Source organism: Mizuhopecten yessoensis, unplaced genomic scaffold (assembly GCF_002113885.1).
Source record: "Mizuhopecten yessoensis strain PY_sf001 unplaced genomic scaffold, ASM211388v2 scaffold5503, whole genome shotgun sequence".
In the NCBI taxonomy this organism is placed as follows: domain Eukaryota; kingdom Metazoa; phylum Mollusca; class Bivalvia; order Pectinida; family Pectinidae; genus Mizuhopecten; species Mizuhopecten yessoensis.
The window spans coordinates 223005-240107 of NW_018406081.1; the positions used below are offsets into that span (position 1 = coordinate 223005).

The 17103-nt window shown below is 36.0% G+C and overlaps 1 protein-coding gene across 5 annotated transcripts in view; it reads left to right on the forward strand.

The window, feature by feature from the left end:
- Window positions 1-13929, forward strand: part of LOC110450753 (monocarboxylate transporter 6-like) — a 29080-nt gene extending 15151 nt beyond the window's left edge. For 4 of the 5 annotated variants that reach the window (XM_021498436.1, XM_021498438.1, XM_021498437.1 and 1 more), the window contains 4 exons: window positions 9072-9280; window positions 9954-10097; window positions 10629-11417; window positions 12490-13929. In XM_021498436.1, the coding sequence (XP_021354111.1) occupies window positions 9072-9280; window positions 9954-10097; window positions 10629-11417; window positions 12490-12677 (1330 nt within the window). In that variant the 3' untranslated portion in view covers window positions 12678-13929. The remainder of the gene's footprint in view (window positions 1-9071; window positions 9281-9953; window positions 10098-10628; window positions 11418-12489) is intronic. The other variant, XM_021498440.1, reaches the window with a different exon arrangement.
- The last annotated feature ends 3174 nt before the right edge of the window (window positions 13930-17103 follow it).

A 17103-nucleotide genomic window follows, 5' to 3' on the forward strand; every position in this document is an offset into this window, starting at 1 on the left:
CCCAAACTTCACAATTACCACAAACAGCATTTACGGAGCACATCCCCTGAATTCCAACCCTTCTTACCAGTATTCTGTCTCCTACCTTGAGTTTTGTCTTTCGCATTTTGGCATCATAGTAAGTTTTATTACGAGCAGCATTGTTTTCGCCTCGTCAGCAGCCATACGGTACGCATACTGGAGCCTAGATTTTTTAACTTACTAACATATGACACTGGATCAAATACTCCCAGGTCTGGTTTGTTACTACCTAAAAAAGCACCTACTGACAATCTTGGGTGCCACCCAAACATGACGTTACGGGGTGAATAACCGGTAGCATCGCTCCTAGTAGCGTTATATGCCTGGACCAGCGGAGAGATGTAAGACTCCCAGTCTAGCTTCTGGTCATCTTCTAGGGTAGCTAGCATTTTCAACTGGTCTGGTTGAAACGCTTAGCCGATCCGTTGCCAATTTGATGATACGGAGTTGTCCAGTTTTTCTTTATCCCAGCCATCCTACAAAGTTCCCAATGACCTTGCTTTCGAAATTCCGACCTTGGTCTTTATGGAGCTTCTCAAGAAAGCTGTAGTGGACAATACAGTTTTCAAACAATGCTTTAGCTGTTGTTTGAGCAGTTTGGTTTCGACAGGGAATTGCCTGAGCATATCGAGTGAAGTAGTCAGTTATAACCAACACATTAGAAACCCTCTTTCGATCTCTCTATGCTAATAAAGTCGATGCGAACCAACTCCATGGTGGCACAGGAGTCTCTCTCCTGATACATCTACTACATTGTTCTATTTTCCTATTAACATCCCCCTCCATACCAATAAAATCCCTTTTTTTTGCCAACCATAGGTTCTTCTCCGTGCCTTTGCAATATGAGTTGTTTCACCTTCTCGTCATCTACAGTTGTGGTTCTGTACAAACCACTATGCTCAAGGGAAAGTCGCTTTCGATCCCGAAGGTACCTCCGCACCTCAGGCGACTCACTCATACCTCCCCTTGCACAAAAACCAACACTGCAGATGTCTACAACACTAGACTATACTGAATCATTCGCCTGCTCAGCCACCCAATCGATGCTAGCCAGCTCACCACCATAAACTGCTCCCTCCTCGGCCGTAGAAGTAACTGAATCAGTGGTGACACAATAAGCCATTGGTACTGGAAGCCATTACTGACTGACAGACTGCCTAAACCATGTCTGTAAACAACTGAGGCTGACGGGACAATCCAACCGCATCTGCATTTTGCCTTCCAGCTCGGTAGGTTATAGTAAAATCATAACCTGCTAGAGCGGCTACCCCCAATGACTTGTAGCATTGAGCTTTGCCTTGGTTAGCACATACGTAAGTGGGTTGTTGTCGGTGAAGAGCTCGAAACTAGTTTCAAACAAATAGTCATATAATTTGTCAGTTACAGCCGACTTCAGAGCCAAAAACTCCAACTTATGTGCCGGGTAGTTTTTCTCGCTTGATCTCAGACCACGGCTTGCATATGCAATGACCCGCTTGTGACCTTGCTGTTCCTGGTACAACACTGCACTAAGAGACACTATCATCTGTTTTCAATAGAGTTAGGAGTAGTCGGCATAACCCATGATTGGTGGGCTCAACAGTCCAAAGGTTACCTGATGTTGGTCACCCGCAGTGAAGGATATATCTTAATAGCCTTTGTTTTGTTACTGGTTTTCAATGGCCCATGCCCTCTTAATAAGCTATTGAATGGCTCTACAATCTTAGCATAGTCCTTAATAAACCTACGGTTATAACCAACGAATCCAAGAAACTGTCGAGCATCCTTTATGTTTGTTAGTTCGGGCCATCTACAACCGCTTTCAACTTCTCGGGATCTGTTCCAATCCCCTTATCCGACACTACATAGCCCAGATAAGTTACAGAACTCTTAAAAACTCGCATTTGTTTGGCGTCAACTTGAGAACGTGTTGTTCTAATCGCGAGAACACAGACTCTATCCTCTTGATGTGTTCCTCAAAAGTCTGAGAAAGAAATGAGGATAACGTCAATGAACACCAAACCCTCTCGCAGATGTAGTTCCCCCATACACTTTTCCATACGTCTTTGGACAGTGGCGGGTGCATTGGTTAAACTAAAGCTCATACGGTTGTACTCATAAAAACCAAGATTTGCAACTGCGAAAGCTGTCTTTGGTTTGTCCCCCTCTTCCATCTCGACTTGCCAGTAACCTGAACGTAAGTCGAGTTTTGAAAAGTACTTTGACACGTTGTGGTCAAAACGAGGCAACATGTAGGCGTCCTTACGCGCACGTGCATTTTTCTACAGTAATAATTATAATATACATAATTTGATATAGAGGCCTAATTAGCTAGCATAACTAAAGCGCTTCGCAGTACATATATAAAAAATTAGCATAAACATTAACCAATACAATTCTGAGGAATTCGCAGGAGCTGCCTTATCAGGCGCTAACAACTAGTCCTATGCCACCTGGCTAATATATCCCTATGTGTGTATGCCTGCGTGTGTGCTAGAGATGTAATGTGTTCTGTTTGTAATGGGACCGTGCTTCCAACGGCATCATTTATAGTGCCAACTTACTTGAATGCTACATCACAGATACCGCAACATCTAACCCAGACCATTTTATACTCCACCTGGATTGTTGGAGTTGTGTGGGCAGGAGGAAAACATTTTCTCTGAATATCCATGCGTACGACGATTTTGGGGATCGAACCTCGGCCGCCTACTTGAAAGGCCGGAGTGCTACCCACTAGACCAATCCGCCCACCCATTCTATAGTCAATACAGAATCGTAGAGATACGTCCTTCTTTCTCACTAAAACTACGTTAGATGAGAAAGGACTACTTTACTCACTAACTACACCTGCCTGTAACATGTCTTTGACGTGTTGGCGCACCTATTCATACTTTCCAGGGGGTATCCTCCTGTACGATTTGCTTAAATGGTTTGCTTTCCTCTAACTCTATCTTATGTTTCACTTTATTAGCCCTTCCTAAATCCAATGGTCCCTTAGCAATAATCTATGCCAACTCCCAATTACTGCTTTTGTCTCAGCCTGTTCCGAAGTTAAGTTTTCTTTCTCTAACTGAACACCGCATTCCTTAAAATAATCTGATTCAACCTTAGAGTGTCGACCTATTTCAGATGCAAAATATCCTCTATTTCCACAGCATGAATGACACTTAATTTCCCTTTTGGTCTAAGTATAATAGGTTTCTCTGTAATTTTACATATCTGAATTGGAACCCTTGCTACATTTGCATTCTGTTTCACCACTTTAGGACATACCACAAAACCTGCACCCTCGGCTAAACCTTCTGTTACCACTTCAATAATGTGACCGCTTAAACCTCTGGCTAACCCGTCAACAATTGAAGACTCATATGGAGCAATATGTATTGCCTTCCTGGATAAAGAACTTACTGTTGCAGTATTACGACAATACTTTCTGTAGCCATCTGTCATGCTTCTGGTATAATAAGCTAGTCTCATCATTAGACAATCGCGTTTGGGCTGTACAAACCTTGACCCTGTCACAGAGCTTCATTTTTACCATCTCTTGGACCTTGACCATTCCTGTTTCCTCTGCCTCTCTGACCTTTGTTACTGTCACTAGCCCTCTGGTTACCTGACTTTTGACCATCCAGGTTTTTTCAAAATACTATCCAATTGATCATCTAACCTTTTCTCTAAACTCTCTAGAATATTAAGAGTATTGAACCTCTTCGCATGTTCTTGAGTCTGTTCACCTGACATCACATTTTGCTGGGCTTTCCCACCTGTATTGGTAGCAGTGACACCACTTCCTGTACTCTTGTTTATACTTATCTCCTTGTCAACCCTACGAATCTCCCTGAGCAGTTCATCAAAATCTTTCAAGGTATCATATTTGTGTCTTGTTTGACTCTTTAGCTTGTCTAAAGATAAAGACGTCCACAATTTGTGCCTTAGCAACTCACATTTTGCTCTCTTGTCAAGATATCCAATGTCAATAGCTAACTGCAACATGTTTTCTAGTCTACAGCTAAAGACTGACACTGATTCATCTGGTTTCTGATAGCAATTAAAAAGCTCCTGTATAATAATACCGTTGGTTGATATATCCCCAAATAATGTTTTTAACTTGGCTAAAATTTGGCAAGAACTGTAGCCCTCTCCCCCAATAGTATAAGCATTCTACGGGCAGTTCCCCGTAACGACCGCCTTATTGCTTGCACTAGCAGGCTCTCTGATATTTCAGGGTCGTTGGCAAGACAATGAAGATCAAACCGCCATTCTTGATATGTGATATCTCCCTTTTGTGGTGAATCATGACCAGAAAAATAAGGTATCTTAGGTACGTGGGTAAATCTATGTAAATGGGCCTCATATTCCTCATCCTCAAACTCTCCTAAATATGGATCTTTTTGTGGACTAACCTTAGGAGTGCTAACTGCTTTCTCAGAAAGCGGGATAATAACATACCTCCCCGTCTCCCTTAAGGACTCAAGTCCTTTGTGGTTGAACATGTTTTCCAGCCATTTTAACTTGAAAAAAAATATTCACAAAATACAACTATATATATTTTAAGTTGTATAACCTATATATTGAAAACAAAGTTACGCATATATTCACATTTAACATCTATTTACAGCTGCCTAGTCAGCACTTTTCTGTCAGTGCTCTGTTACAACTCCATGTCAATATCGTACCCTTAGCGATAAATGGGTATATATCAACAAATAAACGTAGTTCGGACTCAAAACATGGCATATGCGGTATATCTACATGGTCTACACGTTACCTCCATCCACGCACCACGAACACATACCTACAACAATGACACTACCCTTACAACCACACAATTACATCTGTTTACAACTCAGTTCACACAAAATAACACAATATCTCTCGTAACGTCAACATGCCGAGGCAAAGTTTCACACGCGTACGGTACTGGTCCTGGGTTCCATGTTTCTCCGCTCCATCGCACTCTTTTTCCCTCCTTCGCAGAAGAGCTCCTTCCTATGTCCCCTTTCTGCAAACTGGTTCTATGGTATAGGCGTACTCCATCAAGAACAATTACGTTGGGCGCCATCTGTCGCCGGTTTCTCGGATATAGTAAAAGAATACAAAAATAGAAGATGTTGATCTAGACAAATTACTTAAAGAATTTGATTTAAATGAATTAACAGACAATCAAAAAGAAACACTAGAAGGAAATTTAACAGAAGAAGAGCTTGGAAAAGCTTTAAAAATATGAAAAACTGTAAATCGCCTAGAACAGATGACTTTCCTGCAGAATTAAAAAAAAAAAAAAAAAATATATTGAGATCACTAAACCAGGGATATACTAAAGGATCTTTTTCCACAAATCAAAGGCTAGGTATTAGTACATGTATTCCAAAAGCAGAAAAACCAAGACAATTTAAAAAAAAATGGAGGCCTATTACATTATTAAATACAATTTACAAATTAGCCTCAGCATGCATAGCCAACAGAATGAAATCAATTTTAGATTTTATAATTTCAGATACACAAACAGGTTTTTTAAAGGGTAGGTTTATTGGAGAGAATACTAGATTAATATATGACATAATCAATTATACAGAAAATAATGACATTCCTGGATTATTGATTTTAATAGATTTTGAACAGGCCTTCGACTCGGTATCATGGAAGTTTCTAGACAAAGTAATCATTTTTTTTAAATTTTGGACCGAGTATCAGACATTGGATCAATACACTATATAAAGACACTTCATCATCTATTATACAAAATGGTAGGTTATCAGAATTTTTCACTATAGAACGCGGCTGTCGTCAGGGCGACCCTGTTTCACCATATCTTTTTATCCTTGTGGCAGAAATATTGACAATTATGGTTAAAAACAATGCAAAAATTAAGGGTATCAAAGTATGAAAAAAAGAACACAAGCTCTCACAGTTTGCAGATGACACATCTCTTACTTGAAATGGTTCTAGGAAGTCTTTCAATGAGGCACTCAAAATGTTAGAATTATTTGCACAAATATCAGGTCTAAAGGTAAATAGTGACAAAACACAATTGATATGGATAGGAAGTAAAAAATTCAGTCAAGACGTCTACCACCATAGATGGAAATTAAAATGGGGGATTACAAAATTTAACCTTCTTGGAATAGATTATTCTGTCAACTTAGATGAAATGATTAACATTAACTATAACAAAGCTATATAAAATTTAGATAAATCATTCCTACAATGGTCTAAAAGAATGCTTACACCAATAGGTAGAATACCTGTTTTAAAAACATTAATACTTTCAAAAATGATTCATCTCTTTATGACTATACCGAATCCAGACGGAGCTTTTATTAAAACAAATTTATTTTGGAAAGAAGTCCTAAATACATGGATAAAAGTGTCAAAACTAAATAAAATAAGAACCAAAACTGACCTTCTTACCTCCCCTTTATGGTACAATTCTAACTTTAAGATAGGGAATCAATACATTTAGTTTGAAGACTGGCATAAATACAGTAGTTGACATAATGAAAGGAGATGGAGCATTTTTAAATTTTGAAGAATTCAAAGACAAGTTTTCTGTAATATCGAATAATTTCTTAAGTTACCAGAGTCTGTGTGCATCCATTACATTTGTGATTAAAAATGTAAGGTATATCTGAATAACAATACTATTGTAAGACCTTATTTACCTTTTCACACTCAAATTCTATTTAAAAGTAAAAAAGGCAGTGGAGATTTCTATGATGCACTTACAGATCTAGAGCAAAACAAACCCTATTTTCCAATATTTGAACTGGAATACAATTTATTTACTACCCTTTAAGACTACCAAAGATACAAAACTACAATGGTTCCAGTATAAAATTCAAAATCAAATTATACCAGTAACTAAATATTTGAAAAAGATTGGCATAACAAATAATGACAAGTGTAACCTATGCAAAAATAATGTAGAAGATTTAGGTAGCAGTATACAGTAGAGGGTTGTGGCCATGGGTGATATTTTTGTTAAATGGCTAACCCCTGTATAATGATATGTAAAAAAATATATAAAAATAAAACTGTACTAAAATTGGTATAAGCATGATGAAGTGGGCTATCTGAGCTTCACATTTGTAAAAAAGAAAGAAGATTTTTTTGGTTCGAGAATAAAATTTTGGCCATAGTCCGAAAGGGTGCGTACACATGAAAAGCTAGCTTTACAGGAGGTAAAATTTTGACAACAGCACACGACGCAAAATTGCAAAAAATCAAGTTTTACAACTTTACTGGGACCCAGATAATTCTGCAACCAGGTAGGTAATCTTTAATTTCAGACAGAGCTTAGGAAAAAAATTACTAGTTGCGGGGGTCAAATTTTGGGTTAAAAATAGCAATTTTTGGCATTTTTTGGTAATTTTTGATGTGGTAACCATGGTTTTCACACAAGTGACATACATAGAAAAAAGAGGTTTATACACTTCTCAGTACTTTATATGTATTGTAAATGTAATGCAGTTTACAAATATATATACATGTATACATGTGTTGTGTAGGGTAAATCCGCTGTACTTACATTTCCTCGACATGTGCCTTGTTTATCAGAGTCGGGCCATTTCTACTGTATACTGCTACCTCAGAACATATGTTTTGGGAACGTAATGAAGCTCAGGTCATTTGGACCAAACAAGAAGAATGGATAAAACAAAAAACAAGTAAAACAGTAGTTTTTGATTTGAAAATTATATTGTTTGGACATACAGTTAACATTGTTACATCACAACCTCTCAACTTTCTTATATTACTTACAAAATACTTTATTTTTTGTACATCAAAAGACAAGACAGAGTTAACTTCAACTTGTTAAAAGAATTTATTGCACAAAGATAAACAATCGAAAAAGTTGTTCACATAGAGTGGGAAAATGTATTTACATAAAAACAACAACATTAATAAATTACAACCTATCCATATGACATAAAGATGTAACTATTTTAAAATAAGATTTCTTACTTTCTTAGGTAGTAAAGCTTCCCCCTACATTTGTATAGCAGATTGTTTACAGGTTATAGGACTCTATATATATCCATATATGTTTATGCATCAAATACAATTGAAAACATACATAAAGAGTGAAGGAGTGTTACAATAAAAACACCTACATATATTTTATTTTAAATGGATTTACTTGTATACTATGTATACATAGAGAATAATACATGCCTTTTTCCATATCACAAATATTGTGCCGAAGGCCCTTGGGCTGTTATTGGTCGAGGGTTTATACCGGGTGTCATATGGGAAAAGGCATGCTTTATTCTGTTTATTACATACTTACTAATAAAAGCTACTATATAATGATATATTTTTCTTTTGAAATATTGAAAAACGAAAATTTCCAAAAGGGGTGTGATACGGGTTTTGCGGGCTGATACGGGTTTTGGGGTGTGATACGGCGGGGGCTGATAAGATTTGTAGGGTAGGATACGGCGAGGGCTGATATGGGTAAGAGCAATTGTGTCGTTTCGCATATACAAAAGCCCGTATTAATTAGTAAGTATGTAATAAATGTTTATACACATTTCATATCCTGATATTAAAAAAATAGCTGACTTATATACAATATATATCTATACAATTTTTTATACTTAGTTCGATTGAAGTTCACTTAAATAGCAATGTAGATAGAAATTATGATTAAGTCAGAATATATATATGGATATATATATTGCCTTGTAATAGTTTATGTCTTTGTGGTGTGACGTAAATGTATACAGTATGTGACGTTTAGTTATAAGTAATGTTTGGTAAAAAAAAAAGAAATCTCAGATACTGAACTCCAGAACTCATCCCAAGCAAGGAAAAAAATCAAAGATGTGACTCCTGTGATAGGATATGTTTACATGATATATGTATACTCATATGATATTTTACATGCTGTATCTGTGAAGACAATTTTTTTTTACAAAATACAAAAAAATACAAAAGAAAAACACAACTTGTCCGTGTTGGTGTTTTACTGAGCAATCGGTGACATCTACAATGCTATCTATGTATATATCTATATGTACCTTTTCTCTGCGTCTTATTCGTGCTTTTTATTCGAATCATTCCAGTTCTGCTAAAGACGCACAGCCAACTAAGCCGGATTCGTCATATAGAAAATGGTTTGTGTTGATGTCTGGATTTTTTATCATATTTTTGTGCACTGGATTTCCCTTCAATATGGCTGTCCTTAACCCTGAGCTTCTTCGCACATTTGAGAAAAGTAAGGCGGAAACTGCTTTGGTACAGTCGATAACGATTGGGGTGCTATATATAGCAGGTAAGCTTGTACATGTGTATGAATGTAAATATTTCGCAATAGACTTTATTTAACACTTTAAAAATAATCGTTGAAAGATAATTAAATATATTATTAATTTCAAGTTTACGGAATGAAATAGCATATGTTTAGTATATAACCTTTCAGCTTCTTTACCAGTCAACTCGCCCTAAAATGTTTGAAATAAGCCGCAGCTTATCGTCATTTTCAGTAACGAGTCTAAGGTTGATTTTCTAAACAATCCTTCTTTCATGGCAGTCATAAAAGCAAGAAACCATCAGTTGCGTATTTTCTAAATGTACGTGTAAAACCTTTTTAGACTGACAGGAAAAATGAGAATCCTAGAACGAAATGTTTATTTTTATTTTTACAGCAATATCTGTTAAATGCAATGAATCTGAGGTTTATTTTCAAGCTCGGCCTATTTTTCAAATCAATTTTCGAGATTTTAGGGTATCTTACCGACATATCAATTTAATTGTATTCTTTACTAAAAGAAAAATATATTCATACATTTTGTCTGATGATATTCCCTACATTTGCAATACCTTTGCAGAGTTGAATCATGGAGATAAATTGCTATTCGAAATAAACGAAAAACGAGGTAATTTTAAACGTTTATTTGTATATAGATATTTTGTTTTAAGCGTTAACTTAACTTTAATACATACAGGAGCCTTGTGCGGGAAGATTGTGGCCAAATATGGAGCTAGAGTGACAGGGATAACCGGAAGCATAGTTACGACGCTCGGTCTGGTTTTCTCTTTCTTTGCCGAAAGTATTCCTCATCTCATTGTAACCCTTGGAATAGTGTCAGGTACGACTGAAAGAATTTTTCTTCCATATAACATTAAATGGGATGAAAAATATCAATATCATCTGTAAACAATTATTCACATGTAAAATAAACAACGATGTATCAGACAATGTGTTATTAGTTGACGATAAATTCTGACAATCCAACATGTACGAATGCCCTAGGCAAACTACATATCGGTTTGATATTACCAATATAACATTCAAACCGACAACTGAAACTATATTTTTCAAGCGATTCCCTTAGTCTTCATCCCACGAAGAAGTCCGATTAGAAGAACAAATTGACATCTGATTGACTATGACTGACTAGGCACAATGTAGTTCTACTTTAAATACCTCGATGATCTGTTACAACCAAAAATATCAAAAGTAAGGACATTTTTTTCATGGGCCATAATCAATGCCTTGCAAATTACAACATGAAATTAAGTTTGAATTTGTTTTGTTTAGCATGACTGCTAAGCTAGACTGAGCTTTGAATATTTTGTAAAAATGTAGATTCCTATATGATTTTCATTTTCGTCAACAGGATTTGGTTTCTCTGCTACTTTCATCTCAGCATTTACAACAGTCGGAGAATACTTTGAAGGGAAATCTAAACTAATGGCGTTATCATTCCTCTCATTTGGATCAGGATGCGGTTCAATAGTAATTCCCTATCTCTTACACTTCCTTATAGAAGAGTTCGGTTGGAGAGGGTGTTTACTTATTTTCGGAGGACTTTTTGCAAATATGATATGTTTCTTTGCTGTTTGCAAACCACTGTCAATCGGCATTTCACAAAATACGTCAAAGAAATCAAAAGATTTTGACCCCGAATCGACTTCGAACGAGGACGGTTTTACGAAATCAATACGGTCATTGGTCACCAGTAAAGTTTATTTAACATACACAGTAGCCATGTGCTTCACACTTCCGGTCATAAACTCATTAATGGTTTTTATCATCGATTTCCTAACGACGAACGGATTTGAATCTGACACAAGGATACAATTGTATCTTTATTTACAACTTGGAAACGCATTGTGCAGATTTGTTCCCGGTTTATGTAAAAAGTATATTCCTCACACGAGCGTTCTTATTATTCCTGCGTGTTTTACAGTACTCGGATCAACAGCGATTGCGTTGCTTCCTCATGCAGACACGTATATACATTATATTATCCTCTTGGTCTGTTTGGGGATGGCATTAGGTGTTGGCGTCACAACCGTCCCCATGACAACCATGAAGCTCGTGGGGCTTCAGAAGTACTCTGCGGGACTAGGAGTACTAATGACGCTCATGGGCATCAGTAATTGCATTGCAGGACCCATTGCTGGTTAGTACGACTTGACCTCAATTTAATATAGTGTCATTGACTTATCGTGACATCAGGATGTAACGAGTTTTGTTTACTTGTCACATAAATAATTGTGTATGTTTCGTGCGCCAATAGCTTCACAAAAATACCAGCAGGACATCGCAAGATGGCACAAGCTGTTGTTTGCGAAAGAAGATTCTATTTGTTGTGGATATGTACGATCATATCAAATTCATAAATCCGACTGCACTTTTTATGCTTTATAAGCACCTATACGTTTTTGCGTAACTGTCGTTTTAATCTAGGATAAATGAAACCCATTTAAAATGTTTAAGTTTCAGAGTCACTCTACAATTAAAGTTGCATCGAAAATACTGGTTTATATTTGCAAATTAAATTTGAAATACAGTATAGGGAGTGACTGCTATGGATTCAATAATAAGTATTGTTATGCCTCGATGATATACATCACTCCATGAAATCATCAACAAAGTAGGCCTCATAAAATTAAAGTTGTACCATCACGTGAATGTGTCAGATAATCACAGTCCATAATGGCAATCTTTTGAATACCAAATTATTAAAAGACAGCTATTTGATAAATGTTCCCTTTCTTTATAGTAACATCCCTATTCCCTAGTGTACATTGTACTTGTCGCATGTAATTCGGCATTCAAAGGCTTGCTAAGAATTTTATCATTATTTCCTTGATATATGACAGACAATATTGTTACACGTTGATGAGGAAAAAGGACAAGTTTCGTAACCTATACCATAATATAATTGCGAATAGTGATATGTCTTTGTGTGACATGATCGATATTTTTATCGTGCTCATTGTTGTGCCTTGTTATAACGTTGTCGCTGCTGGAATCCCACTGTTTGGACGTAGCGTGGCTTTGATTAGGCCTGGGTTTTCATGGCGGTTATGTAAATTGTACGGAGGACGCTTGTCCTTTAAGGGCACCTGGTCATTTTCTCTTTATACTTTTCAAAGGGTTTCTTTGTTCATATTTTGCGTAGGTGTTATTGTTTTGTAAGTTCAAATAACGTTTTGTGTTAACATTTCCGTATTCTCTTCTTTTTACAGGACTGTTTGTTGATCTGACGGGATCCTACACGAAACCCTTTTACTGTATGTCTGGTGGTCTCGGATTCGCGACTGGCATGTTTTTACTAGCTTCTTGGCTAAAACGGAAATCTACAACAAATCATTCAGGTATTGAAATTAATACCAGCGTTATCGAGGTAAACGACAATCCCACATTTACTCCATAAAACCATGTTCGATTTATGAAGAACTACCGGTGTTGCTTAGTGGATTATGTCTGTGTTAGCTGCGATTTATAGCGTTATATGACTAGGAGCACTTGTAACTGGTTGATCATGTTTAAAATCCAGTGAATATTTTAAAGCTTGAGCATGCTCCTTATACTTAAACACACTAAGCATCTATCAATTGCAACGGTGCAAGTCTACATAACATAAAGGGAAAGAACGCGTTGGATATAATGAAGGAATCTCGGTGTTATTCTTCTTTGACGTGTCCATGTAAAATGTGTGATATAATAAGATGTGTACTATAATTAAGATGAAGGATACCACTGCTGTGAAGAAATGTTTGGACAAGAGAAATGATGTATAGTTTATCTTGTAGGAACCTTTACCTTATCTATTGTATATCATCAGTGATATCTGAAACCTTTTAAGTCTTGTATAAGACAAGGAAAATCCCAAAAGGTTGCTGAGAAATCGATGGTGCCCTCCGGAAGCAAATATCACACCGATAATTTTCTATGTTTGTATTTCACTCGCTGTTTTAGTTATGCACCTATATACTTAACAATAAAGGTCTATATATGTTATTTTGCAGAACACTAGGATATCGTTAATTATAAAACAACGTTATAATGGCTTGTGCTTCGTACGGCGGATATCAGTGAACAGTGACGAATTGTTTTAAACAGAAATGTTCCAACATTACATATCTCAATTATTCGTTTAATATCATTTAACATCTAAGAAGCATCATATGATATTAGAACGTTTGGTAGAAAAATGTTAACATTCTTAAATAAATACTTTATATGGTTGATATAGTTCCGGAGCAGATGTTGCTTCAAATTACTCATTTTGTCCTCGCCTCTCTCAATTTTTTTTTATTTTTTTTTGTAATCAATTTTGAATCCCCATGCGGTTTATAGCGTGATATGACTAGGAGCACTTGTAGTTGGTTGATCATGTTTAAAATCCAGGGCATATTTTAAAGCTTGAGCATGCTCCTTATACTTAAACGCACTAAACATCTATCAATTGCAACGGTGCAAGTCGACATAACGTAAAGCTAAAGAACGCATTTGATAAAATGAAGAAATCCCGGTGTTATTCTTCTTTTTCGTGTCCATGTAAAATGTGTGATATAATAATGTAAGATGTGTACTATATTTAAGATTAAGGATACCATTGATGTGGAAAAAAGTCCCATGCAGAGATTTTTGGACAAGAGAAATAATAAATAGTTTAACTTGAAGGAATTCTTAACCTTAATTACTTTTATCATCAGTGATATCGGAAACCTTTTAAGTCTGAAATAATCTCAAATTGTTTCTGAGGTATTGTTCGTGCCCTCCGGAAGCAAATATCATACCGATGATTTTGTATGTTTGTTTTGCTCTCACTGTTTTAGTTATGCACATACATGTATACGGATTAGCCTTGAACTACATACTCAACGATAAAGGTTTATATATGACACATTGTGGAACACGAGACTATCGTTTATCATAAAACGACGTTATCATGGCTTGTGCTTCGAAGAGCGAATATCAGTAAACTATGAGGAATAGTTTTTAAACAAAAATCATTCCAACATTACATATCCCAATTATTCGTTTAATACCAGTTAGCATTTAAGAAGCATCATATGATATTCGAAAGTTTGGTAGAAAAATGTTAACATTCTTAAATAAATACTTTATATTGTTGATAAAATACCGGAGCAGATGTTGCTTCAAATTACTCATTTTGTCCTCGCCTCTCTCCATGTTTTTTTAAATTTATTTTTTGCAATTTTGAATCCCCATCCCTGACTGAAGTTACCGGTGGAATAAGGTGAAATTCAATTCAGTAGTTTAGAAGATGTTAGGAATAGTGACGGACGGACGAACAGACGTCGCACCGTGGCAGAAGCTCACATAAGTCATTCACACTAGGCGAGCTTAAAATCACAAAGAAAACCAGTCATGCTAGGCACACTTTATAAGTGATTGTAAACAATATCTCAGCAAATAAGGCCATCGCGAAGGACCTTCTAGAAAGTACAAGCTTCCTTTGTATACAAGAGCACTGGCAATTTCACTTCCAACTCCATGCCGTTTATATCATGACTCGGACTGAGATAGAGAGTAAAACGTTTGTTCCCTGGATATATTGTACCAGGGTGGAAAAAACCAAATCAACACGCTGGTCTCTTCAAATGGTTGTTGCTTTATTAAAACATTTATAAATACCCTACAACAAAACAAAGACATACATTTATACTCTTGCACACTAAGTCAAGGGACATAACTCTCTCACATTACAGATTAACGAGTTAGAACTTTTACATTTCTTACCAGATGAGAAATATAGTAAATCTTTATAATTTACAACCACATTTATATATTTTAACATTACTTATATAGCACTGTTAAATACTTTGATCATATCAATACTATAAATTACAAGGATTGCATTAAAGGGGCATCACGGTGAAGTAACTTTATTTTTTGTCTATTTTTCAAATACTATATAAACATATCAAGTGAGACTCCTTATGGAAAATAACGATCGGATTTGGCTGAAATAGATTCATAAAAATGATTAAATCTAAGAAAATCATCGGTATTTCTACCTGTCTGACCAACGTTTTGTTCAGGGATTTCCCTCTACCAGCGCATGCGCATAGCACACCATTTCTTTGTAAACAAAATGACTGGCCGTGTGAAGTAAGCGAAAGAAAAGTGTTGTACCGTGTCAGCTACGAAACGAAAAGTTGCCAAATGGTCAAAAGATAGCGCAAGGAGTACGTTACGGAATCATTATTGCAGGTGGGCAGTATTCAAAGGAGAAAATAACTGCCGTAGCAGTTAGTACGGTGCATGTATTCTTCCGGATAGCCGGTTAAGCTGAAATGGAATCGACAGAAATGCTAGCGCTGTTTATGTTATGAATAAATATCTAAAACTATTAAGCTCGCTAGTATCTTTGTCTGAGTTTGAACACAGATGAACTTAGTTTAATATGTTAATGGGCATGTATTGGAGAGAGTTTACTTTGTGTTTCTATAATTATACAGTGGTTTATGCGAAAGGAAGGGATAAGTGACTGGTTAGTTTGATTTTTCCATGAGGCCCTCCAAGGGATAACTGTTGTGATGGCCCACGGCGTATTTTCTGGGTCACCGAGATACGTGTTATCGAAGTCCGTGGATTTACATAATTTATAATATTACCGGGTTCAATAAAATGGTATGATTTAATTATATTGCTGAATTAAACGATTATTTTTGTTTTTACATGCAAGATTTAAATTAGTACTAATATGAATACCCGGCCTCCTCTGCCCCGGCAACATATAAAAAAAATCAGAAAGGTTTGTCCCTTGGTGTAGGGAAGGTGTTTAGCCCCGTACCATCTGTACCGGCCACATTCCGGTACTAAATTCAATATATATTTAAATATATCTACTTTATGTTTATGCCTATTATCATTGTTGACATTTAATTGTAAATGTATGACGGGAGAAGGCTGTGATAAATTGTAAAAACTTGTGCCTCATCCCTTGTTTAATTTTATTGGCAACAAATTTATGTTTAAAGCTAAATAAATTTAAATTCTGAATATTGGCAAGTGTGCAATTAACTTCTAATGATGAATAATTACTGTTCAATAAGTTTGAATACGGACTTAGAAATCATATAACTTGGTTTCATAGTGCGGTAAGAAGTTGCAGTTGCCTAACGGCCCCTCTCTGGGGCCCCTTTGGAAACCGTTTCATCTCGCTCGCACTACTTGTGTTTACTGCCTAGTCAGGTGACGTTATCGGCGCTATTTTTAGCAGGGCTTTCCCGAACAATTCAAGTGGTCAAACTGGACATTTGGAACGGACTATGAATATGAGGATAGCGTGGTAACATAAGTGGAAATGCATACAATACATACATTCATTAAAACAAAAACGCCTTTTCACGTGATGTCCCTTTAAAGTTACCTTCCTTATTCATAAATATAAAATACACAGATCTACATATATATAGACTCTACTCTTTAATTCATAAACTCATCCTACATATGGTGTAGAGGTATATAAACAGGGTTCTCTTTGTTATGTAAGTTGTATCTCAATCTGATTTCAATCTGTTTCACATCTCAATTTCACTCATGATTCTAGATAAATAAAATACAAAACCTATTGAACACATTTATCAATGATAAAAATTGAAAATGTTATTTGGCAACTTTGTTGACGTACAGATTCTACACTCAACAATAACTTATCCTTGAGAACAATAGCATTACATTATATTTAAAAAAAATATACATTTACTTCATAGCAATTTATTGCTAAACATATATAATCCAAACAATAAAGTACTTTTACTTTTAAATTACTACAACGATAATGATATACTACTAAAATAAACTTACCACCCAATCCCCAATTT